The sequence below is a fragment of the Molothrus aeneus genome, chromosome 9, assembly GCF_037042795.1.
Source record: "Molothrus aeneus isolate 106 chromosome 9, BPBGC_Maene_1.0, whole genome shotgun sequence".
NCBI lineage: Eukaryota > Metazoa > Chordata > Aves > Passeriformes > Icteridae > Molothrus > Molothrus aeneus.
The window spans coordinates 26829422-26855708 of NC_089654.1; the positions used below are offsets into that span (position 1 = coordinate 26829422).

The window sequence follows — 26287 nt, forward strand, 5'->3', positions numbered from 1 at the left end:
GTACAAAAATCTTAAATTCTGATCAATATACCAGCTGCTGATTTCTAGCAACTACTCTAAAATACTTACTACCAACACAAAGAAATGATTATGTAAGAGCTACCTAACTGCAGCCTGCACACATCAACTAAATGAACAAATTAAAGAAAGAGCATCATCTGTTCATTTTCCCATTACTGACTTAAATGCCATAAATTTAAGCCAGCAGTCTCACAGCAAAGCAGACAGCTTGATGAAAATGAAAAATTGCCAGAGTCAGAACAATGTCTGGGTACCTCACCTCTACACGTTTAATATCTTCTTCCAGAACACTTAGCTCCTTCTGGATCTGCTCCAATTGCTGTGGAAAAGAGAATGGGAGAAGTCTAAATCAATCTGCAGTGCACCACCACCAAGATAAATTACAATCTTTCCAGAGAGGAACCCGAACTATCTTCACTGGTGTGCCACACAATTCAAAATCACCAGGCAGGAAGTTCAAATGTACATATTAACATAAGTGTGCACACAAACCACATTCAAGACAAAGCTGTTACTTTGAAAATGTAAAACAAGAGCAGGAGGTATTTGGATGTCAATCACAGAGACCCACATAATTCAAAGTAATACTGTAATGCTCCTTTAACATGTCTCAGGTAAGGTGTAACTGGTTTGCAAGCACTGAGTATAGAATCACAATGTGGTCTGGGTTAGATAGGACCTTAAAAATTATCTCATTCCAACCCCTGCCATGGGCAGGACACCTTCCACTATCCCAGGTTGCTCCAAGCCCTCTCAACCCCAGCCCTGAACACTTCCAGGGATCCAGGGAGAGCCACAGCTTCTCTGGGCACCCTGTGCCAGGGCCTCAGCACCCACACAGGGAAGAATTTCTTCCTAATAGCTAAACCCACACTATTCCACTTTCAAACCATTCCCACTTGTCCTGTCACAATTAGAAAAAAACATAGTAAAAGACAACGATCATTTCACCCTTCAACTAAATACAAAATGTGTTGCTGAAAGGTATCAAGACTAAGTCTCATCCTACTTGTTAACTTGTCACTTGCCAATTTAAACTTTGTCATGAAGTTTCTGGATTGGAAAAAACCTGTTTTGACCGGAGTAAGATTTGCTCCTGGCAGAGAGCAAGCACCACATGGTATCAAGGTATCACTCCTTCCAAAGGTGTGATACTTACCTTGGATTACACTATAAACTCCAGTCAATTTGAGAGCTACACCTGGAAGGGTAAGAAGGAGAATTCCCCTCTCACCAGCCAATTTTTCCTTTCCCTTCTTTGTGCCACATATAATATCTTTCAGGTTTTTAGTCAGTCAGCAAGCTGGCTTCACTCACCTCAAGCAACTGAAGCCACAGACTTGACAATTGTTTACACCTAAGCAAGGACATCATCTCCTTACCTGTTTATCCAGCAGCAATGTCCCACTCAAACACCCACAGAGCCTAAACCCAGCCTTGCAGGGCCCACACACACACACACTCTAGGGAGAGCTCTCAACAAAACTCAGCTCCAGTGCAAATCTGCTTCACTGAGACACATAAATGGAATAAATACAAGGAGAACTGGAAATCCACCTGACTCTTCTCAGCTTCCAGTAAGAATTTACAGACAACCAGCAAGGTGGCCTGTGACCAGAAGCATTTGCTAAGTTAAGTCCATTGAAAGCTTAAGCACAACACATTCTCCAAAGACAAAACAAATTTTTGTACTTTCAGCTTTACAAAAGAATATTAAATTAAATTACCCAAATCTAAATCACTAGTTTGGTAAGACATATTACTCTTAGTATGACATATTCCAAAGAATATCTGGCAAGCTACTCCCAAAAACTTATTCACTCAAGTGCTCAAGTTTGATCCTTTAAGAGGCAGAAGTTTTTGCTTAAACAAAAAACACAATGTAAACCTCTCTCATAGTGAAGCATTCCAAATATCTGGGTGCTCTGCATTAAATAATCCACCATTTTAATTTTCCTTTTTAACACTAACAAAGGCTTTTGTCTCTGAAAACAGGAGAAGAAAGGGCTGCTGGGTGCACACCTATTTCTAACATGGCTGTTTCTTTGAATAAGATGACTTTATAAATGTATCCTAATCTCTGTACTCTGAAGCTTTCAGTTCACATTTAATTTGAGGCACAGACAGCACAAGTTTAATGGTTTAGAACTAGACTGCCACAGATAATTTACAAATCACTACACCATAACAGATAATTCCATTTTCACTTTCGAAACCTACAGCAAGAATAGCAGGTGGTGCTACAGCTCCAAGATTAGTGGCAAAGTTAAGTGACACTTGCACAGCATGGCTCCTGCCTGAACTCAGCTCTAGAAAATACCATTAGTCCCCCACATTCATAAATCCCATTTAAAAAGAAGTTACAAAACCACTTACAAGTTCCAAAATTACAGTGAGGAAATCAGCTATTCTACAATGTACTGGCTCCCAGCCAAACTGGGCCTCTGAAAAATAATTGACAGTTGTTGCCATGACAAAAACAGGATATTTTTCATAGGAACAAGAGCTGAGACTTTTTATTGGCCAGCTTTCATTAACTATTGCACACAGCCAAGAGCATGAGATCTGGTACTTTATTTACCAATTCTTCCTTCTAGTTACAACCTACCATAAACTTACCCAAGAGCAGCAACTCCAAAAAGGAGGCAAGAGTGTTTCATGCTTGTTTTAGGAGGAGTCTTTTCATGCCATCAGCATAAAATGAATTAATGTCTACACTGAAACCTTTGGTTTCTTGGTATGTTAGTTGAAGTGTTTAAATCTACCAAAGACCTTACATCAATCCACATTCATTCCAATTAAACTTTGAAAAATGAGACTACAGATTTATAATTGCTAGCCTTTGAGGGACATTTAAGGAAAGCTAAATGAATTATAGTTCTTGCAGTACATTCAGATTTAAGGGCTCTTAATTTAATTTTCACTGTTGGGCACAGAAAGCAAGCCAAGTCCTGTCCCAGTGATGGGCAGAATCACACCTGTAAGACTTTGGATGAAGTCAGCAAAAGCACTTCCTTGGAACACTGAAATGTGTGTTTAGAGAGAAGCCCATACTATAAACTCTTTTCAGACACAGATGCTTTCCCAGAAATTAAAAGACCAATATGGACAAGGAGAAGGTCCTTAATTCAGTGGTTAAACCTCAATTTCAACTCCAGCAAATGAACTACAATAAGCAGGTGTGTAACATTCTGGTCCCATTTTTCACATATGGGCATATATACAGAACAACAGCTACAATTTCAAAACATTCTTATAATCCTGGAAAAGGGATTTCAGATGTTCAAGAAGCTACCAAGAACTTACACTTTACCATGACCTCACCAGGTCATGGTCATTTTGTTTTTGGTTGGCCATCTACTAACAAGCCTAACAGGGTACAGCACTAAGGTTTTATCCTGGAGCTTCCTGTTTTTCCTGGAGCAAGGCCCCCTTGGGAGGCAGCAACTTCCTGCCTTGTTTGTACAGCATGGACAACAAGCACTCCTGGCTGGGTCTCCTGGTGCCAGTTTTAAGTGTTTGCAAAAAACTAAAAGCTCAGCAGAGCCTCCCAGTGCCACAAAGACAGCCTAGAAAAATGCACATGGGAAGGAGCTGTAGCCTCTTGACCAACTGTCTTTCCAATTCTAGAAAAATCACAGAACAGCAAAGAAAAAAAAAAAAAAAAAACAACTAAAAACAAACAAACAAACAAACAACCCAAAAAACTTTTTCTAGAAAAAGCAAATAACAGCAGGAGTTATTTTCTACAGAAATACTGCAAAATCAGCAACACTATTCTAATAAGCAGCTTAAACAGAGCATCTGGAGTCAACCTTTTTGGAAGCTCACAGGCCATTTTATGTAGAGTAACACACCTTCCAGGCTCTGATCCAGACTCCCTGTGGAATAGATGGATCCACAGATCTATCATAGATCCATAGGTACCATAGATCCAGACAAACAGATGAGACTATTACCAGAGGGAACATCATTTTCCCAGACACACAAAGCCACTGCACCAACCAGGATGAGACAAAAATTATCACCTGCCCACCCAAGGAGGATAAACCAGGCAGTCACTGTAAATAAAGCCTTAATTCTGTCCTGTAGCCTCATCCATCCAACATCAGAATCTTCCTACTTCTGTTCTTCCACCAAGTACTGCTTTAACAAACCACAGTGCAAACTGCACTATCAACAGCTGAAACTTTTCTAAAGGTACCCAGTGAAATGAATTTCTATCTGTAGAATACAATACCTCAATGACAATGCATAATAAGATCAGTTTCTCTCTCTGGAAGTCTTGTCTGTCTCTGGGTTTTCTTTCCATTATTGCTTTGGATGCAGAGCATTTTCCAACATACAGGGCAACTGTGGCACAAAAGTCATCTTCAGACCTTAGAGAAATTTTAGTCTTATAAACTAATTGCAAATATCACTTATTTTGACAAAATACCTCTCTGTTACAATGTCTTTGCACAACTAGAAGCAGGTGCAAGACTTTTGTTAGTATGAAGACAAGAACACCTGAGCCTCCACAAGTTTCAGTAGTGAAATATGGCATTCAAGCCTCTTAAACATGTGGACAGTCCATCTATAACACATTTATTTGCTGAGAATATTTCTCCTCTGATCAATACTTCCTCCAAAAGATAAATACTTCATCACAACTGGGGGAGAGCTACCAGAAAGGCTTGAGAACATCCAGGCTGTTTAACACACAGAATTCCCAAAGGCAGGAGAAGGGAGATGCCAGGCTGATAAAGTGTGTTTCATATCTTGAATACTCCTCCCTCTCATTTACATCCTACAGTATGGAGGAAATATGCTCTGAAAGCTTAGTGATAGGGTCTGATAGAAAAGCCTCCTGAGATAAGGACACCTGGGGAAGGGAACAAAGCTGCCTAAACAATTGGACTAATTGCCTTAGAGTTTAATGTATCAGTAAATAGGTGCTTTCTTTGCAAGACCTCTCCAGTGCAGCAAGGAGAGCCAGCTGTATACACTGATACCACTATGATAATTTTTAGTTTGCTGCTCACACACTCACTGTGAGCAGCAAACTAAAAAATCCTTGGGCTTCTTATCACTGCTTCTGGAGCTCACATCTCTCATTCAGTAACTCAGAAATGCAAATAGATTTAAATACCAGGTAAGTGCAGTGGATAGGGACCAGATTACAGTAGCTATAAATTCTCAGGAGTCCTGAAATGTAATCAAGACCACATGACAACAGAAGGGCATGACTGATTCCTGGTTCTGTTACCTCCTCTTGCTTACTCATTAGTTCATCCAAGTGTGAACACACAGAACATAAGGCTTGACAGGTGAAGTGATTAACACAGGGTAATGACATCCCTGGAGGATTCATGCTTAGAATTCCCAGCAATTACCCCACAATAACTAATAACTCCACTTATTTTTAGTATCTAACATTTGAGAGTGCAAAGAACAACGATGATTCTGAAATGCTGAGCAGGCACTCAGTGCCACCAGCCTGAGACACTTCAGGATTATTTTTCTGTCCCAGGATGTTTTATCAGCTAAAAACCAGCCTTATGCATTAGCAGGCATGAAAGGGGCCTTGTTTGTTAGACATGGAGACTTAACATCACATTATTAGAAAGAAAATATAAAAATGAAGTGACATCTGCCAAGGGAAACATGAATGCACCCAGAGAACAGCACCTGTATAGAACTTGATTTGTGATACCAATCATCAAGCTCAGTATTCTGTAAGCAATGGTACTGCTTGACAGAAACACCATCAGGTAGCTGAGCTAATAATATTTTAGCATAAATTATCTATATGATATATATGGTGTTGTCTGTTTGGAGACATTCGAATCCTGACCAGACAATTAGCAAGGCCTCTTCCTTAAAGTACTGAACATAAAAGTGGGGAGAATTAACTGATCAGTTTTCTCACAAAGTGTTCAAGATGGAAGAACACGTGAGCATTTAAAATTAACAAAGTTAAATTTCCAAAAGCATTTATGCAACACACATATGAAAGCAAGAATTTTATAAAGTCACAGGCAGCTGCATTTGGTTTCCCTGGAAAATAGTAATAAACACCCACCACTACCAAGATATAATATTTCATTATTAAACTTGACCTTCCAGACTTTTTGGGTCCTTAGTATCAACAGAAGAGGACTCTGGATTAAAAAAAAAAAGCAGAGTGTGCATTCAATTAACTGTGCACACATATGGAAAGGCACTCAGCCATGCTAAGTCTGCCTTAGGGACAGACATCCAACTGCTGCAAGTGATCAATACATTCCTCCCCCCCAAAACTATCTATTGTTCATGTGAAAAAGTATTTTTAAGCTTTAGCCATTTGTTTTCAATCTTTTCTAAAGTAAGACTTTTTTTTTCTATTACTATTGCCAAGGATTTGGGATTTTTGCCTTATTGCTCTAGGTCAAAAAGAAAACAAAATACATAAACTTCAAAAGAAAAAGGGCTTGCAAGCACCTTTGTGCAAAAAACATGCAGTAAATTCTAGCCTGAAAGATCAACATTTTGAAAAGTTATGAAGAGATCAAAACAGGATTTCTAATAGAAACTGCTGCAGGTGCTGAACCTCACATTTATCTTCTAGAGAAATTATGAGAAGGCGGCAAAGAGGCATTTGTCAAAAGACTTGACTGCACCAATATTCTGAAGTACAAGTCTAAAAGATAGTTTTCTTCTAGCTGTAAACCCACTGCAATATGCTCAGAAGTCACCATTTCATTAGTGCAAGAGAAAAAAATCCATAATTTATGAGTGAAGTAGGCAAGGAGGGTTACAGGTGGTTAATCATCTACTCTGAACTTGGGAAATACTATACAGGTACACTAACTCTGAGGCAATACCTGTATTCACTTACAAAAGTACCTTAGTGCCTATATAAGAACTTGCAGTATGCAGTAAATTAAACCTGTTAATAAAATATTGAAATAAAAATAGTATTCAAAGAGGCATATTAGGAAGCAAAGTTACAAAAGTTCCTTTAAACATTTAAGCCAAAAATTAGAAATAAGAACTCAGGAGCATACATTAAAAAAAAAAAATCTTTATTTATTAAGAACTCATCTTTACAGCTATGTTACTGAGTGAAATTGCATTTACTCTGCACTATCCAAGCTTGAATTAAGAAAGGAAAAAAGGTCATGCTCGTCCCCATAATAAGGCTGCTTGTGTGACTCACAGTTATGTGCAATACATCATTGTTCCAGGGTCCACACATATTCCTTGAGCTCAATCCTTAAACAGTCACTGTCAGAACCCAAAAAATTCCTCTAACTACCCTGGAGGACTCGAGACCCTGACAGGGGGCTCAGAGACCTTAGCACAGAATCAAAAACACCTATTCCTTTGATTTTAACCTGTAAAAACATTTACCAACTTTGTGCTAAAAGTTACAAAGTACAAAAGTTTAAATAGAATGATAGTGAAACTGTAAAATTTTAAAGTTTTTAGAATAGAAGTTCAAGAAGCAAAATAAAAGAATCTAAGCATGCCCAGTCTTTCTCCTTCTTGTCCTCCATCTTCTGCTGTAGTAGTAGCACTTATAGATTAAAGTCAAAACAAACTGTCTAACATAAGCAGTAAGTATTAAAAAATTATTGTAAAAATGTACACATAGTTTTTAGTATAAAAAAATAACACCACCCCAAAGCAGTCAGTATGCCTCAATCTGACCTACCAGACAAACCACAGCAAGTCAGAGAAAAAATGTTACAGATTAAATAAAAATAAACAGTCTTGAAAATGAAAACCAAAGAATCCCGTCTTCTTCTTCAGTCTCGAAGCTAAGCAAAAGGACTTTCTAACACCTCAGAGTCATCTCAACACCAAAAACCTCATCCAGTCACCTCTCACAGGATCAAAAGAAACTACAGTGAACTTCAGAAGCTCTGATAACCTTCACTGCATTATTAATATGGTCACTTAACCCCCCATTCTCTCCTTCCAAGCCACCCTCCCAGGCTTTCTGCAGTCTGCATACATCCCCACTGCCTTACCCCAGGCAGTAACTCCTCTGTTATCCCCACAGAAGTCCCTCCAGGAAGGGGTGCTTGCCACAAGCTCCACCAGCTACAGGGAGGATCTCATCACTTACCAAAAAGGAAGCACCAATTTACTCTATGTGTAAACTGTCTGCCCAAGACAGATTTTGAGATATAAAGGACTGGTCTATGTTTTGCATGCATCTACCCACTGATTTTTATCTTTCTTACTCTTATCAAGTGAGAGGAAAGGCTGCTATAAGTCTGACAAGTCCTCATTTCCCTCAAAATAAATGGCAAGGCCAGACACTAAGCTCTAGGGCAAGGACAGAACTGACAGGCCTGCAGAGAAGTCTTTGCAGATGTGACAGCCTGCATTTCACACTGGAATAGAGAGGGGGGTACAAAATAATAGAGGAGGTCTTGGAAACAGAGGGAATACCTAAGCAGGGACATGGAGGGTCTGAAATAAACTGTATGTCCCAATTGCCTTCAGGGTGTTCTGAAGGCTGTTTTCAGAGATCTGCAGCCACAATTAACTTTCTTTAGCCTTAAAAGAAGATGTTATCCTTTAAAAATTATTACTGAAGCCAAAGAGATTGATACTGATGCAGATGAGAAAGGCTTCCCAGATACTGAAACTCACTGAATTTCAACCTTCAACCTTCACTGAAAGTTGAAAGAGACCTTCAAGATGATCTAGTCCAACCACCACCATACTAACCCCTAAACCATATGCTCCAATCCATATCCAGATGCCTCCTGGACATTTCCAGAGACTGTGACTCCACCAGTTCCCTGGGCAATTTACTCCAACACCTGACCACTCTTTCAGCAAAAAAAATTTTTCTAGTATCTAATCTGAACCTCTCCTGGTGCAACCTGAGGCCATTTCCCCTCATCTTTTCACCTGAGACACGGCAGAAGAGCCTGACTCCCCCCACTACAGCCTCCTGTCAGGTAGTTAGAGAGAGCAATGAGATCCCCACTGAGCCTCCTTTTCTCCAGAATAAACAACCCCAGCTCCCTGAGCTGCTCTTTATGTTTTCCAGACCCTTCACCAGCTCTCTTGCCCTTCTCTGGACTTTCCACAACCCTTGTTGCTTTTGGCCATGGATATCTGTTGGTGGACAGACTCCAGACTTGCTTTGGAATGACTCCATAACCAGACCCTCAATCCATTCTGGACAAAACTTCTTACACCCATACATGATTTCAAGTTTGGCCTTACAGGCACACTGTTGAGTCTTCTGCTCTTCAACATCTTTTCTCAGAAACCATGGACCACAAGAGCTCATCCTTCTACTGTTTTCATGATCATTTTTCTAGGTTTCTGGGCTATTTGTGGTATGAGGGTTTATGCACTGCATGACCTTATAAAGGAAGAGACCCAAGCCGTGTGTATCTGATTATAGAACTCTCTCATATTCCTTGAGACGCTCATTTTAGGACAAATAAGGAAGAAGCACAGAATATTAATTCTTTTATGTCACCATATTAGTCATGCTATTTGACAAACTAAAGGAAAAACTTGGTAGTGAAAATATTTTCACTCCATCCCAATCTTTGATATTTTTCTGTGTTGGAAAAACAATCTTCTTTCAAGAAATTGATGCTCATTTACACCAAAGAGTCTCTGTATTCCCACATGCTTCACCAGCTTGAGATGAGCAGGCAAATGATTAAAAATTGAAGCTGTCATACATAAAGAGATTAATTTTCCTTCAAACCCATGTGTCCACTGTCTGAGATTTCCCCCAACACGCCTTGAGTTATTCTTTGCAGAAATAATGCCAGGCTGACACATCACTTCAACAGAAATGCACTGGGAGAAAGCAGCATACAACATCTCACCAACTGAAACACAAAACAAGTTACCTCTCGTTTGTTCCTCCTGGCAACTTTAAGGAATTCCATAAGGATCTGCAATTGGGCAGCATGGGACTCCTGTAACACAGCAAATAAGGAAGTGTAACTCTTCCATGTACATCAAGAGAAACAAATACTCATTTTACACACAGAAATCCACACAGCACAGAAACTACTTTCATTTAGAGGTTACCAAGAAGAAAATAGCTTAAGGAGGATTTTTGAAATGGTAGTTTTACTTTATCTCAAAGGTCTTAAAGTTCTGTTTGGTTCACAACAAGATTTTATGTGAAGGCAACAGTCCTTGTAACAGTTATTAGTAATAAGTTGAAATGTTTATTTTTTCTTTGGCTACTGCACCTGAAATATATTTTGGAATACAGGTTCCTCACAGACTGTCCTTCCACCCTGGAAGATCCTTAGCATCCACTTCATGATCAACATACTAAAGGATGAAGTATTTATATCAAAAAACACTTTCCCCAAAATTTACATTTATGCTTATGTAGAAGTTACTGCTGAAGATTTCTCCAGAGTGAAAGACAATAAAGCCACTGATGAAACTAAACCATCCCTTTCTAATATTTTTCATAACAAGTTTTTTATCTCAGCCATCTGCATAGTATTTTCACCCAAGAACTTGACAGGGCAAGATAAAAAGAACCATAAGAGGAAAAAAAACAAAGATCTATAAAACAGCATTAATATAGCCCTAATCATATCACAGCATTCCAAGTTATTTTCACAACTTATCAAAATATTTATTATTAAAGGATTGTGAACATACAGTCAAAAAGGATCAAGATATAGGAGCACATAAAATCCAGGAAAGGAGGAGGGGACAGGGAAAGTAAAGACATTGAATGCAAAAATAATACTTTTCTACAGTTATTTTTTTACTCCCCATGATCTGATAATAAGTGTGAAGTAAGTAAAGCTAGACAAGAAAAATGCTTTTAAATTGTTCTTTTAAATGTCAGGTGTGATTTCACTTTTTAGGCTTAGCATCCTTAGAAGATACTCATACTCAGAAATACTTATACACCCAGTCATATGCCTTCTTTGCTTCAGATCTGTCACAAATCATACAAAAAGGTTTACAGAAGAAAAAAGTTTTATTCTCTTTTTCCCCACCAAAACTTCACTGAGCCACAAGAAACATATTTACAAGTCCCCATGCAATAAGGCAACATAACAGTCTTAGATTGCCTTATTAATTTACAGATTGCCTTATTGCAATCCCCATTGCAATAAGGCAACAGAACATAATATTTTGGGGTTACTTTCTTTCCATCAGAACCACAAGTTGTAAATATTGACCCTGTAAGAGTGAATAATTAAGATATTCCAGATACAACTTTTCCTCACCTGCTTCAAAGCACTGTCAAAATCCACCCTCCTATTCAAAGTTCACTGGGTCAAATTCTGTAATAATCCAGTCTAATTTATAAAGTCTGGCTCTCATAACTTGAAAATGATCACTTGAAATGAACAGCATGGAATGGCCAAATACACAGAGAACAAACTCAAACCAACCATATTTCAGTTAAATCATAGGAACAGCTTGCTTCATATTGGCTAAATCTTCAAACCAGCCTCATCAACAAGACATCTCAACTTTTCTTTCAAGCATTAAATACTGAAAAAGCCTTCAGGAAAGGTGGTCATTCAGATTATATTGGTTCCAGCAAAAACTAAAGGGTGTGATCCTTTTCACATGCTCAGTGTGCTTATTCTTTATATTCTGGACTTCTTCATCCTTATTACTAAGAAAGATCTGACATTTACTTGTGCAACAGACAATTAGCAAACTTCTTCACGTGCTTGTCCGTGTCCTGTGAGTCATTTTCTCTTATCCTTTTCTGTTTTCCCTGCTTGTTTATACAACCCTGCCAGCAAGAGCATTATAAGCATGTTATGGGCATCACAGCTGAAATGTTACTTCTCTACAAAGGTCAGCAAAACAGTCACCTTTTAAACACCAAAACACAAGAGAAAATACTGGGCAATTAATTCACCAACAGAATCTTGCTTCCAGGAGAAGGTATCAAAAGAAAAAAAACTTCTAAATACACAGTGCTCATTTAAATAAGAGAAACTTCTTACTGCTTCCAACTGCTTCTTCTTTTGCACCAGCAGCTCCAGCATCAGGTTGACATTGGCCAAGTCAAGATTGTCTTGATCAGTTCCCAACAAATCTTGAATTATCTGCCACCTGTGGCCATTCTAAAAAGAGAACAAGAGATGTGGAAGAGATGGTGAGTCCAAGCCATCCAGGGCTGCGTAAGTCATCCAACAACAGCTATTAAAAGCAACACAGCAATATTTCATCTCTTTGTAAAATTGCAACCCAGTTTTCATGCACTCAGATTCCCAATTCTGCCATGTGTGCAGGATATGGCTCCTCTGACCTACTGTGGAACTTCTTATCTTATTTGGAATATATTTGTGCTTCATGAAAGCATATTTGCTGCTGCTGCTGCTGGGAAAAGATTATTTCACAGCAACAATTTTATCTGATTTATGCTCCAGCTTCTGAGAACATGTTTCTTTGGAGAGAAAAAAAAACCCTCCACATTTATCCAAGCTTAGCTGGATTACATCTGAAATACTGTTATGCACCAATACCTTTTAATTTTTTGAAGATCAAGTAATAGGTAAAACCCTCATGCTAAACTCAAATCAAAGAGGGTAGTATCAGCTTATTTTTTCTACTGTCACCTTTCAGATTACTCCTCCTAAGTGTAAGGGAAATGTGAAAGCTGGGAAGGAAATGGAGCTCATCAGGTTGATCTCATTTAAACTGCTTGGAGCTGTGGGGGACTCCTCAGAGAACCAAAATATTACCATACAGCCCATTCTTCCCTGAAGGCTCTTTTCTTCTTATCAATAAAAAAAGCAAAAAAAGGTATCTTCAAGCACAGGAAAATCAGAATAGTAGGTTAATGTTAGCACAGCTTTACATCAAAAAGCTTCAGGAACCAACAGGAACAGCTGAGACACCTAAAGAACATCTAAAAAGCATAACTGGATTAAAAAATCCTGTCCTAAAGAAGCTATGACACTAAATCAATTTATTTAAATTGGCAAGAACTAGAAATACCATCCAGTCTAAATCAGATATTTTCTCAAGGGCTGTAGCCTTTTTGTGTTAAGTACATTAAGAAAAACAAAATACATAACATCCATATAGAATACACAACTTTTCATACAGTGCTCAACAGAAGCTATGGAAACTACTCAGGCCAAAAACTTAATTTCAATCTGGAGTAACTGGGAAAAAACCCCATGGTTTTTAAGCAAGTGAAGAGGATTTGAGACACATTTTAACAGACTAATGCACTAGTTAATTGTGCTACTGCTAAACTACTCAAATGTTCAAACATGCCTTAACATGATTTCTTAATGAGACCATGACTATTGCATTTGCTGCAATGTGTCTTGGATGACTTCCCTTAACACCAAAAGTAGTACAAGGCACATTAAAGAAGGGGCACAGGAGCAACATTACTCTTTTTTAGATGTGTGTATTTTTATTTGCTGCCAAAAGGTAGACACACCACTGTTTTGGCATGAAGTCATGGCAGATTGTCCACTTATTGATAGGTATCAAAAATAGCTCTGCATCTACAAGCAGAGCTTTTAAAGGGTAAAACCAATTTCCAAGAAGCTACTGTATATGCCTTCAGGTCAGCTGTGTGCACTTCAAACCATATCTGGTTTATGCATATTTTATATTAAACATGGTATATGCATATTTTATAATGAATATAAAAACTTACTGTGAGTAAACCAATGAATCTTTAAAGAATGCTCTTTGCAAACACTGACAGCACCAGCTCCTGCAACACAGCCCCTAAATTAATACCGCTTTAATATATGCTTTTAAAAACAGGTGCTCCATAGTTTTTAATATTATTTTGCAATCTTATTTATGAATTATAAAAGACAAGGATGTCAGACATAGCAGGTCAAACATGTAAGTTTTTTGGCTCATGTCATATATTCTTTTTGATTTTAATGCACAAGAGCATCCACAGGTGCTGTAGAGAGGCCCTAATGAACTGAGGACACAGATCCTGCTCTGATTCTATGACATAAAGCAAGTCTAGAAGATATCCAGGCAGTTTTTTGTGGCATCTGAACCAGAACACCAGACTCCAAACGTATCTTTCTCCCTCTTGTGGCTGGTATCAGCATTCCTGCAGTTTCCTGATAGAACACAGCTCCTCACATGTGATCAGACAAGCCCGTGGCACTTCTAATCATTCACTGCTCTCATTGTAGCTGTAATTTCCAACACTCAATGAAAATTATTACCTTTAAACAAGTGTACTTCCATGGGCAGTTACCCAGGTTATATGCAATACATCAAAGGACACTTGCCTATGCTAACACAGCTTCTCTCTGCATATTGCTGGAGGAAGAACAGCAGTTAACAAGGTCGAAGGGATCTACCACCACTGATATTGGTATTATTCCCTCTTAAAGCAAGTTAAACCATATCAGCTCAACAGTGCAATCTCTTCTCAGTTAAGCCATGTAATTACAAATGCTGCACAGAATCATTAAATAAATATGAAGTAAAAAAGTTGGAACATACGGTGCTACTCACTGAATGGTCCAGTTTGAGTCTTTTCTCCTCAGATCTTTGCTTCTGTTTAAGAATTAATTCATTAACTAAAAAAAAATAAATAAGATGTCAAAAAGATTTATTTAAAGTTCACTAAAACAGTATGTAAGATTCTACCTCAATATCTTTAGTTATTAATTCCACAGTAAGATGCTTTTCAGTAATTAAAACAGTAAAAGATGTCTCCACTTGTTTTCCTTACCAATTTAGTCTGTGGTGGTTTTTTGTAAGATATATAAAGACTTTTTAAAATCATCAACAAATACAACACCTACACATTCTCCAAATTGATTCAGTTCCTTTATCTAAACACCCATGGTTCCTTGAGAAAGTTTTTCAACTCCAAGGCAAAAGCACATCACAGTATGAGGGAGATAAATCAGGTAATGTTCTATTATAGGCCAAAAAAATAAGCACAGATGAATATAACAACTTTTTCCTTGAATTGTCATGTGCATTTCTAAAGATCTACTTTTGCTGTATTTTAATTTTACACCAATCCAGAGAATGCAAAGAGAAAGATAACTTCAATCCTTTGCACACATATATACGTACAGGCTCTTCCCCCTCCAACACATACCTCAAATCCCTGGACACAGAAGTGTGCAAACACTCTTTGGCCCAACATGCACTCCAAGACCTGCCTGAGCACCATCTCCAGCACAACATGATTGGGTCTAAATCAGGATGCCCATTTCTGAACCATTCCTTGGCTACTGTGGCTTTTCAGATATTTACTATTAAATGAGTGTCTCAGCACATAAAATCAACATTTGCTCTAATTTGCTATTTCACACATGTGTTTCCTTTAAGCTTTTCTCCACAAAAATAAGCTTTAAACTTTATTTCCACCTAGCAACATGTACTACCTCTTTAAGAGGCAGTTAGGATTGCATATAGGTATATGTATGAATATTTTCTCTGTATCTAATTTACACCTCCATCCATCACGTGGGTCTCACTACTGCAGCCAAAACAGCACAGTATCTAATACCTCCACCCTTTCAGTGTCCAAGCTTTGTAAACAGGGCATGTCCTTTATTACTAGCCAGACAAGAGTGCAAGAAAATCAAAGTAAAGAGATTCACATCTCTAGCCATAAGAAAAACAGCTTTGCTTTTCACAGTATGGAAACAGCAGCAAGTTAATCTCACTACTGTCACTAAGCACACAGAACTGCTGGAGGCAGTGCAGTATTAACAATTTATAGCACTAACTTTTTTATATAAAAATGACAACCAAGGGGCTGATATTTGGATTTTATTTTCAACATCCAGAAGACTGTAATTTACAGGACAAATTTACAAGTGCCTGCCTTCCTTAACAACTAAGATGTTTCTCATGCAAGCAAGCCTAAAGCTCACCTAAGAAGTTGGGATAAAGATGATCAATGTTGTCCACAACATAGTTGCATTTGGGACATCTGTTATTGTCCTCCAAGCTCTGGTGAATACATTTATAGCTGTTCAAAAACAAAAAACAAGAAACAAAACAAGTGAGCCCACATGAAGGAACAAAACATAAGCCCAAGGTAAATAATATCAGCCTTAGACAAGGTGCATTGTTTGTGCTGCCAGCAAACAGCTGTGCTGCCAAGAACCTACAGTGGAATCAAAATGTTCCAGTGTTTGAACTCAGAGTGTGCTACAGCAGAAAGCAAAGGTTTCTGGCAAGGATTACAAAATTTAGTCAAGCACTTCACTCTTATTTCCCTGAGGATTACTGCAATGTGGATACTCCAGCCACAACATCATCTCAAATTCATGCTCCCCACCACTTTCACAGGCAGAGGTAGCAAACAGATTGAATTACTCAAAAGTAACTCTTCTAGATTAGCTGAATACTTAGCAATCAACATTAAAAGCATTTTAGGTAATTGAGCAGAGGAAACACCTTCACCAACTTCTCATATTTCCCCCCACAGCTGCTTTTCTCACTATCAGTGGCTTCATAGGTCTTCACTCTTAAATTGAGGGACAGAGGAAGGAGAAGATGCACGGTAGCATCAGGTTTAAGCACCTCACCAAGAGCCTGCTTGATGTCAGCTCCTGATAGAGACACCAGATAGAAACATTGCTCCATTCCTAAATAAAAGCATTTCAGTGTTTCTCATCTTGGCCCTGTAAAAAGTTACAGGTCACAGCAATAGAGTGCTACCGGAGAGGGCACAAAATCAGCTATTATCTTACCTGCTGCAAATCACAACTCTTCTGAAAGTTACCTGAATCTGCTGCTTGAGAAAGTGCTTTATACGGCTATAATATTACTTCTTACAAGGTTTATTTCTAATTAGCAGACACTATAAGAGTATAACATAGACAGGACATTATAGGACATCATGGTTCAACATTTATACCAATCCCTAGAGGAGAGGAGAAGTAGCAAGTGGCTCCAGAAATGCCCCTAGAGGGTTCTTGGACTTCTCCATGCAACATTTGCTCCTCATGGCACCCAGAGATAACACACTGAAAAGTGAGTGGGGCCAGGCCAATTCAATACAACAGGAAAGCCTGAAGCACATCCTCTCTCACAAGGTTTAAAATAATTGCAATATACAATGTACAGGCCACTTTAAACTGTGCAGTCTTGCACAAAGGCAAGGAGGAGCTGCCAGCATTGCTCTCAACACCTCCATAGAGGTGATGCCAACAGAGGTGAATTAACAAACTGTTCTGACTCTGGATAGTGGGTGTTACCAGCAGTTTATGAACATTCTATTTCTTTACAGAGGAAATATGGTGGCACAGCACTATTTCTTAAAGATACTAGGATTTTTTTTCTTTTTAATCTAACAGGTATCCATCTTTTAAAAATTTGTTTTGACCTCCTTCTTCAGTGTAGGGACATAAGACAGAAAAGAAACAAACTCAGAATGAAAGGGTATCACAGCAACACCTGTCTGCACATGCTGTAAGAGATGGACATTTTATGCACTACAAGAAACCAAATATTACCAGAAGCTGTGTCCACATTTCGTCATGTAGGCTTCTTCAATCATATCAAAACAGATGGGGCTGAAAACAAAGCAAAACAAATATCAGAAGGAGGTCTTTTTAATCTTAAAATATGAAGAAAAGTATTATTAACTCAAAGCAACCACCTAATTATGCTTAGGTAATAATCTCCTATATGTAAAATGAAAGGACCTACTAGTGCAACAGCAACCACGCAGTGTAAAGATCAAAAGGGCAATCCACAGTTCTTTGAACTCTGAATGATACTGTGGTTTGCTACAATTAGGAACCGGTAAGTGTTCACCCTTGAGCTTTTAACACCTGCAGACAACTCAAACAAAGCCAGAGAATCTTCAACAAGCAAGGCTGTAGAAGAATCTTCTACCTATCTGTACTAGGGTTCAAACAAAATGTAAAAAATCCTGGTTTTTTTACATGAATAGACAATGTATCTATAAATGATACCAAAACTGGTGTCTCCTTTTTTTCAGACAATAGCCATCTATAATTTTTTAAAGTGGCACAAAGAGGCAGAGCAGATCAGCAATAGCAATGATGTCATGAGAACAAGGACTAATAAATGGGTGGAGAAGGTGCAAACGAGGGGGTGTGCCTGCAGAGCACTGCCAGGGTTGAGGCTGCAGCAGAGCAGGATGAATCCAACAGGCAGCAGGTGACACCAAGCCAAAGGTGGAACAGGTGGAATAACTAGTTAGTGACCAGAGCACAGGCAGCTCTCTGTGAGGGATCACCAAGAACCCAGCAGGGACCTGAAGAGAAGGATGTGCAAGCAAGCAGTCAGTGCTCCACAGGAACCTGAGCACAACAAGAGACAGGAATCCAGTGAGAGGGGCAGTGGAAGAAATCTGGCTCCTCTGTCTGGGACATGTTTGAAAGGAAAATGAAACACAAATGAAAGAAGAGGAAAGCTGCATCCATCATACTTCCAGTGACTCCTGTGGCTGGTCCCCCTGCTAACTGGTGGGATTTGCTGTCACATAAATACTCATCTCCAGGTCTTGGCCAGCTAGCCAGCAAGATGCCATGGGCAGCAACATCACAATTCTGCACATAACACATGAATCAGCTGGGTCACAAGCTTCAGCTTGTTTGCAGTGCCTTACAGAGACCCAAACGCTCTCCTCTCACTCCCTCAAGTCCACACCAATCTCAGTTCCCAGAGGCTTTCACCAGCACTTGTTTTCTTCAGAAACAGCCTCCTCCCACCTTCTGCCAACAAGACAGTTCTCACCGAAGGAGCTGTTAATAAACTGTTAACAACTTCTGCAAAGCAGGAATCTTTTCTGCATCCAAAACCCAGATCAGAGTGAAAAAAGCAATGCTTGTCTGAGCAGGAGAGGGGAGCATTTCCACAGAAGGCATTCCCCATTCTGTAATCTATTTTAGAGTATACTAACTTATACTCTATATACATATAACTGTTACCCCATTAGAAAACAAATCTTAACAAAACCAGGAGAGAGGAAACACCTCTTAAATACTTTTAAAGCACTTAGAGGTGAAGCTATGGCCCCTGCTAATGCAAGTCCCTGCTCTGAATCACCATACTGGAAAACACAACTGTCATGAAAGGTTTGTCCAGCCTAACATACAAGCCAGGCTGTTCTAAATATTCCATCAAATCACCTTTACACACAATGTAAAGGCAAACGAATCAAACCAGAATACTACTCTCCGAAGCAACTGAGCTATCTCAAAAGAGGCCTCAAAAATAATACACACCTGTTCCTCTTCCACCCTGACAGACCTTCTTCTACACTTACCTTGAGTAGCACCAACTTCAGGAGTCCAAGTCACTTTTTTCAAGTTATTTAGTTTCAAGGCACTGTTTGGTCAGAGTAAATCACAAACTCAGCCAGCATGGGCTGATTATTAGCAGGAGAATAAGGCCTCTCTGAATTCTGTTAGCAGGACTTTAAAAGAGGAAGTCTAAGATTTAGAGTTAGGTGAGTATCTAAGGGTAGTTTCTCCCCACTGGCACTGGTGATGAACAGCTTAACTTCTTGACCTTCTTCTATTCACACTGTATAACTGAGGTATATGCTCTGTGTCATGCTAGAAACTGCTATTCCCCACAGGGCCAGAGGTGATGCTCCTAATGCCCTGCAGCAATCAACAAGGCTCTAATGTTCCCCTGTCTGCAGAAGAACATCACAAATTAGAGCTAAAATAGGAAGATTACCTCCTAACATGCCAGTCACACGAGATCACTGTTCCCAAACTACTCCTTCATACCAGTTTGACTGGAGAAGTGACAGAGCCAAAATAGTTGAGAAAAAGCAATCAGAGCCAACAAATAGAGCTATTCAGTACCAGGGACATCATTAAAGGTACTGAAGTTTCCATTAAGAACTGTTTCCCCTGAAATGCTCCCTGATTTACAAGTGGAAACAAGATTGATATATTTTAATACATACTGAAGCCAAGCTGACTGCAACTCGTGAAAGTTGCTATGCAACAGTTGTTTGAAGCTAGTCTAACACAAAGGGAAAGTTAAGAAAGAAGTGGAGGGATGGGAACTTGCAACATATTACAGTTTGTAGTGTACACTGCAACAGGGAAGCACAAGTATGGTGAAATCAAGGCTTCTGTGCATGAGGTAGCTTATTCTCTACTTGCCTTAAGCAGCAGAGTTAGGTTAAAAGAATGCAAACAACTTCAAGTCAAGCAAGACAAAAATGTCACTGATCTCTGGGCAATAAGGCAGCAGTATCTAATAAACACTATTTTTTAATCCAGCACCGCAAAGGTTTACCATTCTTTCTCTGCAGGGAAGACCTCAAACATTTTAAACATCTACTTTAATCAAGTTCATGGCTCTAAGTTTTACCAGTTGTTTTTCAGGCACCTCTCAAGAGTGCTAATGTCACCCTACTGCTACACAAACACCTGGCTGAAGTGGTCACTATGATATTTAAACACACTTCAACAGCAAACAGGATTTATTATAGTGCCTGCCTCCTATTCAGCTCCTCTCTGGTCTAATCAGGGACCAGGACTTGCTGCAGGCTCTGTCCTTCCCATGGAAGGTGGCCAGGTTAAAGATCACTGTTGTTACTATCTACTCACTATGAAGCTCTAATGTAACAACAGCTAGTAAAACTCCTTGTACATGGTATGCAAACAGCTTGCTGTGTTTTTAATTTGTGACTTCAGGGCAAATTTGCAATATTCCTTACTAAAATTGCTTTCCAGACCACAAAAATGGAAACGACTACACTCAGCCCATGCCTGGATTAACAGGTAACCAGCTGAGGAAAGAACTGGTTTTAAAAACCCATGAACCTACGAGTCCAGGTGGCACACAGCCCTGCCCACAGCTGAGCTGTGGTCTTGGGTGCTGAACTCCAGACCAGCACCCCCCTCTTCCATCCATGATTTGTGCCAGAGCTCAGAAACAAGGACTGCTATGAAGCAGGTCCCGAAGAGCCAGGTAAGAGCCACTCCATCCAGGGAGCCAAGGAGAGAGTAACTGGTTTTAACGAGGTTTAGTCAACCACTAATTGGGAGGGCTAATATAAGGCCTGGGAAAACTAAGCAATTACATTGCTGGGCAGCAGAAAATAGTCTGATTAGAGAAGTCCCTTTCAGACACTCTCCAGGCAAGTGGAAAGACACCTGGCTACAGGAGCAGCACAAAAATACCTTTATATTCTGCATATATTTATATTCTGCAATATTTATAGCCTGCACTATAGAGAAACAAACTTTTCCCTTTTATATTAAAGTTCTCCACTAAGTCAGACCTACCTGCAGTCCTGACTGGAGTTACACATTTCCAGGCAGAAGGTGACACACACCACAAACAGGAGACACCTGCAAACTCCTGAGCATACACTTGCTAAAGGTTTCACAACCCAAAGCAGCAACACAAGCCCATGTTTACCCTAGAGCCTCTGCCTCACTTGAGACAGTGCTTTCAGAAGACAGGCAGAGAGATTTCAAATATTAACATTACTGAAGAATTTGCACTTGTACCTTGATGTTCACAACTCACCCAAACTTCTTTACTCTTTCCCACCTTCCACCTGGTTCAGGCATAATCTACCACTGAGTTTACAGCTGTGGCTAACAGCAACTCACAGCTCATGTTCAGAAAAATTATCAAGTGCTCTCTGCAGCTGACAGCATCTTGAATTATCATTACAGAGGCAAAAAGGGCATGGGGGAAACTTCTGTTTCTCACACTGAGATACGTAAAGCTTGTTTAAATCACTTATTTAAATGAACACACACCTGCCTTCTTGGACATTGCTCAAAACTCCAGAGCTGCCCAGTTTGGTTTATTTCTACATAACTGTATTGCTAATTCAAATCAAAAAAAAAGATGGATACTGTTATTTGAAGCTAGAACAATAATAAGTAAAAACAAGCCCTTTAGCCCACAGAAATATAGAGCGGTGAAAAACCCAAGTTAACTATAATCATTGTCTGCTCTTAAAGCTTCTGACCCTCATTTCAGTATGCCCAATGTGGCTCTTGTAAATACTAAGAAAAGACATTTTGCCCTGAGTCCTACTGGGCTGATTTCTTTCCTCTCATTTGTTCAGTCAGTAGTGCTTCTCAATGAGGAGAAAACAGCTAATTACAGGTTCTCCTTAAGGCATGTACAGTACTTACCTGCAGAAAAAAAGCAGGAACCTCAGCTTTCTGAGCCATCTAAAAATATGTGAAGTCTACAAATTGGTTATGGGTGTAATTTCCTTTCCAAACCCCTCATTTCTACAACAGACAACAAAATAGGAAATAAGAGCTGACTGGAAAGGACAGGGAGCCATGCTGGCAGAACTCTACTGCCAGAGTGTAAGAGTAGAGGGAACAGAGGAGAATGGGGACTTGTAATTGTGTTCATACCCCACCACCAGAAAACCTGTGCTCACACCAAGAGCTCTTAAATCCACCTAACATGGCCTAGAACCAGAGCAGGCATCAGCTGATGACAGCAGTCCTCTCATCCCCATTCAGCTACTGAGCAAACTACTAACTACAGTAATAAGCAGTAATTTTTGACTATTACTTATTCCTAACAAGAATTACTTACTGTTTTTTCTGCCAGTAACTTCTTAGCAGCTTCAGGTTTTCACTTCAGCAGCAAAGGTATTTCCTAGCAACTCTGCTAAACACTTTACAAGCTGTAAAGTTAAGCTACAGGGTTTTGAGACAATACCTGTCCTCTGGGAAATGCCTCACATCCAATCCTCACCTGTAAGTCAGAGCTTACATTAGAGCTGTCAAAATCATCTTGGAAGCTGTGGCCCACTTATAATCTTCTTTTTTTTACTATTTCCTTTCCATACATGACTTTCCTACAACTTGATCTTTTTCCCACTACTCTTCCCTGTTTGCCTTTTTCTCTAAGGACCTAACCTTACTTCCTGTTCTCACATTTTAGCACATCCAGCCAGCTACAAAAAAAATCAAACCTACTTCTTACGTTGGGAGGTTTGAAACCCACCAGCAACAGGTTCTCTCCAAAACTGCAAATTACCAACAGTTCTCACACCATGGGCCTTAGTTTGCCAATTATGTTGAAAGGTGATTTCCAGCTACGAGCTACAGCTCTGGCTGGATGTTAGAAAACAACATCTGAAAAATGTTTAAACCATCACAGAAGAAATTCCCTACTAATCTGGTTTTAGGTGCCTGCCTGACACAAAACTTATTGCTATTTCAAACTAGACAACCTTTCCCAGCAACAGGGGCAAACCAAGCCAGCTTTGCTGGAGCTATCAACCATCATGAGGCTCCTTGGAGTCCCTTCCAGAGGGGCACTTAACCCTTTGCTGAATCCTCTTCCCAAGATGAGAGGGCTCCAGACCACTTGAGGTCACACTGTCCAGGAAAGCAGGGCAGTTGCTGTGTTGTCAGAACGCTGTGAGGAAACATCTCATGCTGCAGGGCCTTTCCAACAACTTGGGTGCACTCAAGGAGGAACCTGCCAGGAATAACCTGATTTTGCTTAAAAATAGAGAGGGTGGAGGCAATGCTGCTACACAGGGCCAAAACCAGACAAAACCAGAGAATCAGGCTGGAAAAGACCTCTGAGATCAAGTCCAACCTATGACCTCACACCACCATGTCAACTAGTGGTGTCAACTAGCTGAGTGCTACGTTCAGTTGTTCTCTGAATAGCTCCAGGGATGGTGACTCCATCACCTCCCTGGGGAGCCCATTTCAATATATAATCAACCCTTCTAGGAAGAAATTCTTCCTAACATCCAACCTAAACCTCCCCTGGCACAGCTTAAGGCTGTGTCCACTTAGCCTGTTGCTAGCTATCAGAGGAGAGTCTGATCCCCACCTGGCTGCAACATCCTGTCACAAAGTTTTAAAAAGTGATAGAGTCCCCCTCTGAGCTGCTTCTCCTCCCAGGGCTCCCCATCTCTCCTCCCAGCTGGTCCTGGGGCTCCAGCCCCTTCCCCAGCCCCGCTGCCCTTTTCTGGACCCTCTCTAACAGCTCCATGTCCTTCCTGAATTGAGAGGCCCAGAACTGGACACAGGACTGGAGGTGTGGCCTCACCAGGGCCCAGCACAGAGGGACAATCGCTTCCCTAGCCCTGCTGGCCACACTATTTCTGACAGAGAGAGGCACAAAAGAGGGAAAACCCCAAAGCCACAATCCCCGGAGGGCAGCAGCCGCTCCAGCGCCAGGAGGGGCTGCCGGCTGCTCCCTCCTCCCGCCGCTATTCCACACACACTCCCCAGGCTTCCCGACGGCATGGCGGCGCCCCGGCTTCCCCCAGCGACATATCGCGACATATCGCGCTCACCACACGAAGTCGTTGCTCTTGTCCTCGTAGGAGTTCATGAGCCCGTTGCAGAGCGGGGTGAGCAGCGGCCTCTTCCTGCCGCCGCCCCCCGGCGCCGCGGAGGAGCCGCCGGGCCGCGCCGCCCCCGCCGCCAGCCGGGCCAGCCCCGCGCCCGACCCCGACACGGCCGCCGCCACCAGCACGGGCCGCGCCGCCGCGCCGCCCGAGGAGGACGAGCCGGGGGCCATGGCCGCCGAAGACGAGGAGGAGGAGGATGAGGATGACGAGGAAGAGGAGGAAGAGGAGGCCGGTGTGGCGGCGGGCGGCACGGCGGGGTGCGGCGGGCGGCTGCCCGACATGCCGAGGCCGGGCCGGGCCGGGCGGAGCGGCCTCAGCGCATCCCCGTGCGCGCGGGGGAAAATAAAGTTCCTTCAAAGAAAAAAAAAAAAAAAGGGGAGGGGGGAAAAAAAAAAGAAAAAGGAGAAAATCCCACAATTAAAAAAAAAAATAAAAAAAGCAAACGGCGGCCCCGGCGCGGCGCTTGTTCAAGCTTTATTGACAGGCGGACAGCGCGGCCGCGCGTGCGCGGGGCGGGGCCGTGCCCCTGAGGGGCGGGGCGGGGCGGGGCCAGGCCGCGCTGCCCTCACGGAGCAGCAGCAGCCGGGGCTGCTAGGGGTTCTGGGGGGCTGTGGATTTCCCTGTGGATTTCCTCTCACAGCCTCGGAGCGTAGGCCAGGAGCTTCTAGCTGTGCCTGAAGCTGCTCCCCCTAACACCACATCTAGTGGTGCACAACCCTGAGGCACAAGTCTATTGAGGAGCGGCCGAGGGAGCTGGGGAGTTCCGCTTGTAGGAAAGGGGCTCAAGGGGAACCTTCTCGCTCCCTGCGACCACCTGACAAGAGGTTGTGGCCAGGTGAGGGTGGGAATCTAAAAGGCAAGCAGCGATAGGTTGGACATAGTCCCAAGCTGGGCCAGGGGAGTAATTTTTTCATGCTAAAGGGTATTTATGTATTGGAATGGGCTGCCCAGGGAGGCAGTGGAGTCACTGTCCATGGAGATGTTTAAGGAAAGACTGCACGTGGTATTCGGTGCCATGGTCTGGTTGATGGTTTTGGGTCATAAGTTGGGCTCAATGACCTCATGTGTTATGAGTAGAAAAGCTGCCCATTTTTTTTAAAAGGTCGCAGAGTTCACAGGTTGGGCTAGTGCTGCCAGGGTGGAGTTCTAACTGTTTGTTGTTGTAATCACCTGTCGTTTTCATTAAGTACCTGTCGTTGATGTTAAGAATTCCCCCTTTTGTCGAGTGACACCCTGCTGCTTCCTGGAGGGTGGCACCCAGACCATGAAGAGGAGGGGACATCGGAGTTGACATGCAAATGACATCGGGGCTGACATCCAAAGGAAGAAGCCCCTCACCAAACCTAGCAAAAAAACCCTAAAAACAACGAGCCAACCCAAAATGGACGAATCAAAGTGATGTCTAGATGTGAGGAACAGAATCCAGTATCCGCTAAGACCCTTTTTACCCCTAACCTAAAAGATGCCGGCTAGACAGAGGACCGCGAATGTTAGACCAGAAAATCGGGAATCTCCTGATGCTCTGGTGAGGACTGAAGCACCAGCTCTGCCTGCAAACCAGTAGACAAAGCTGCACTTTCTCTCCTTTTCCGTGCCACTCCTGGAAGCAGTGGTGGCATGAGCGTGACCTGTCAGTTCTTCCCACTCGAGCTGATCACTTTTAATAAAGGCATAAAAAAGGAGAAAGATCTCCTGCCCTGTTTATTTCATGAGTCTTTTCCAACTTAACTGAGTCTGTGATTCTGTGATCTCCCTCAGAGCACTGAGGGGAAGGCAGCCAGGCCTCAGAGGGAAATGTGCCAGTCACTCAGAGACTCTCCCTGAGCCCCTGGCACCCCAAAGAGATCCTGTGAAGGGCAGGGCTGATCTGTCTCTCACAGGATGTTCTTCACCTTAGATACCTACCCCAAAAGGCACCTCTAAGCATGCTGAGCTTTATCCTGTGCCATGCAGCCCCACACAAAGAAATGGATCCATGGA

The 26287-nt window shown here is 41.4% G+C and overlaps 1 protein-coding gene across 2 annotated transcripts in view; it reads right to left on the reverse strand.

The window, feature by feature from the left end:
- The window catches only part of COP1 (COP1 E3 ubiquitin ligase), a 125813-nt gene extending 101016 nt beyond the window's left edge, over window positions 1-24797 (reverse strand). The window contains exons 1-7 of one of the 2 annotated variants that reach the window (XM_066555405.1): window positions 24251-24797; window positions 17460-17519; window positions 15870-15967; window positions 14488-14552; window positions 11979-12098; window positions 9882-9950; window positions 281-340 (exon numbers count right to left, since the gene is read on the reverse strand). In XM_066555405.1, coding sequence (XP_066411502.1) covers window positions 281-340; window positions 9882-9950; window positions 11979-12098; window positions 14488-14552; window positions 15870-15967; window positions 17460-17519; window positions 24251-24588 — 810 coding nt within the window. In that variant the 5' untranslated portion in view covers window positions 24589-24797. Of the gene's footprint in view, window positions 1-280; window positions 341-9881; window positions 9951-11978; window positions 12099-14475; window positions 14553-15869; window positions 15968-17459; window positions 17520-24250 lie in introns of both variants that reach the window. The other variant, XM_066555404.1, reaches the window with a different exon arrangement.
- Between the last annotated feature and the right edge of the window lie 1490 nt (window positions 24798-26287).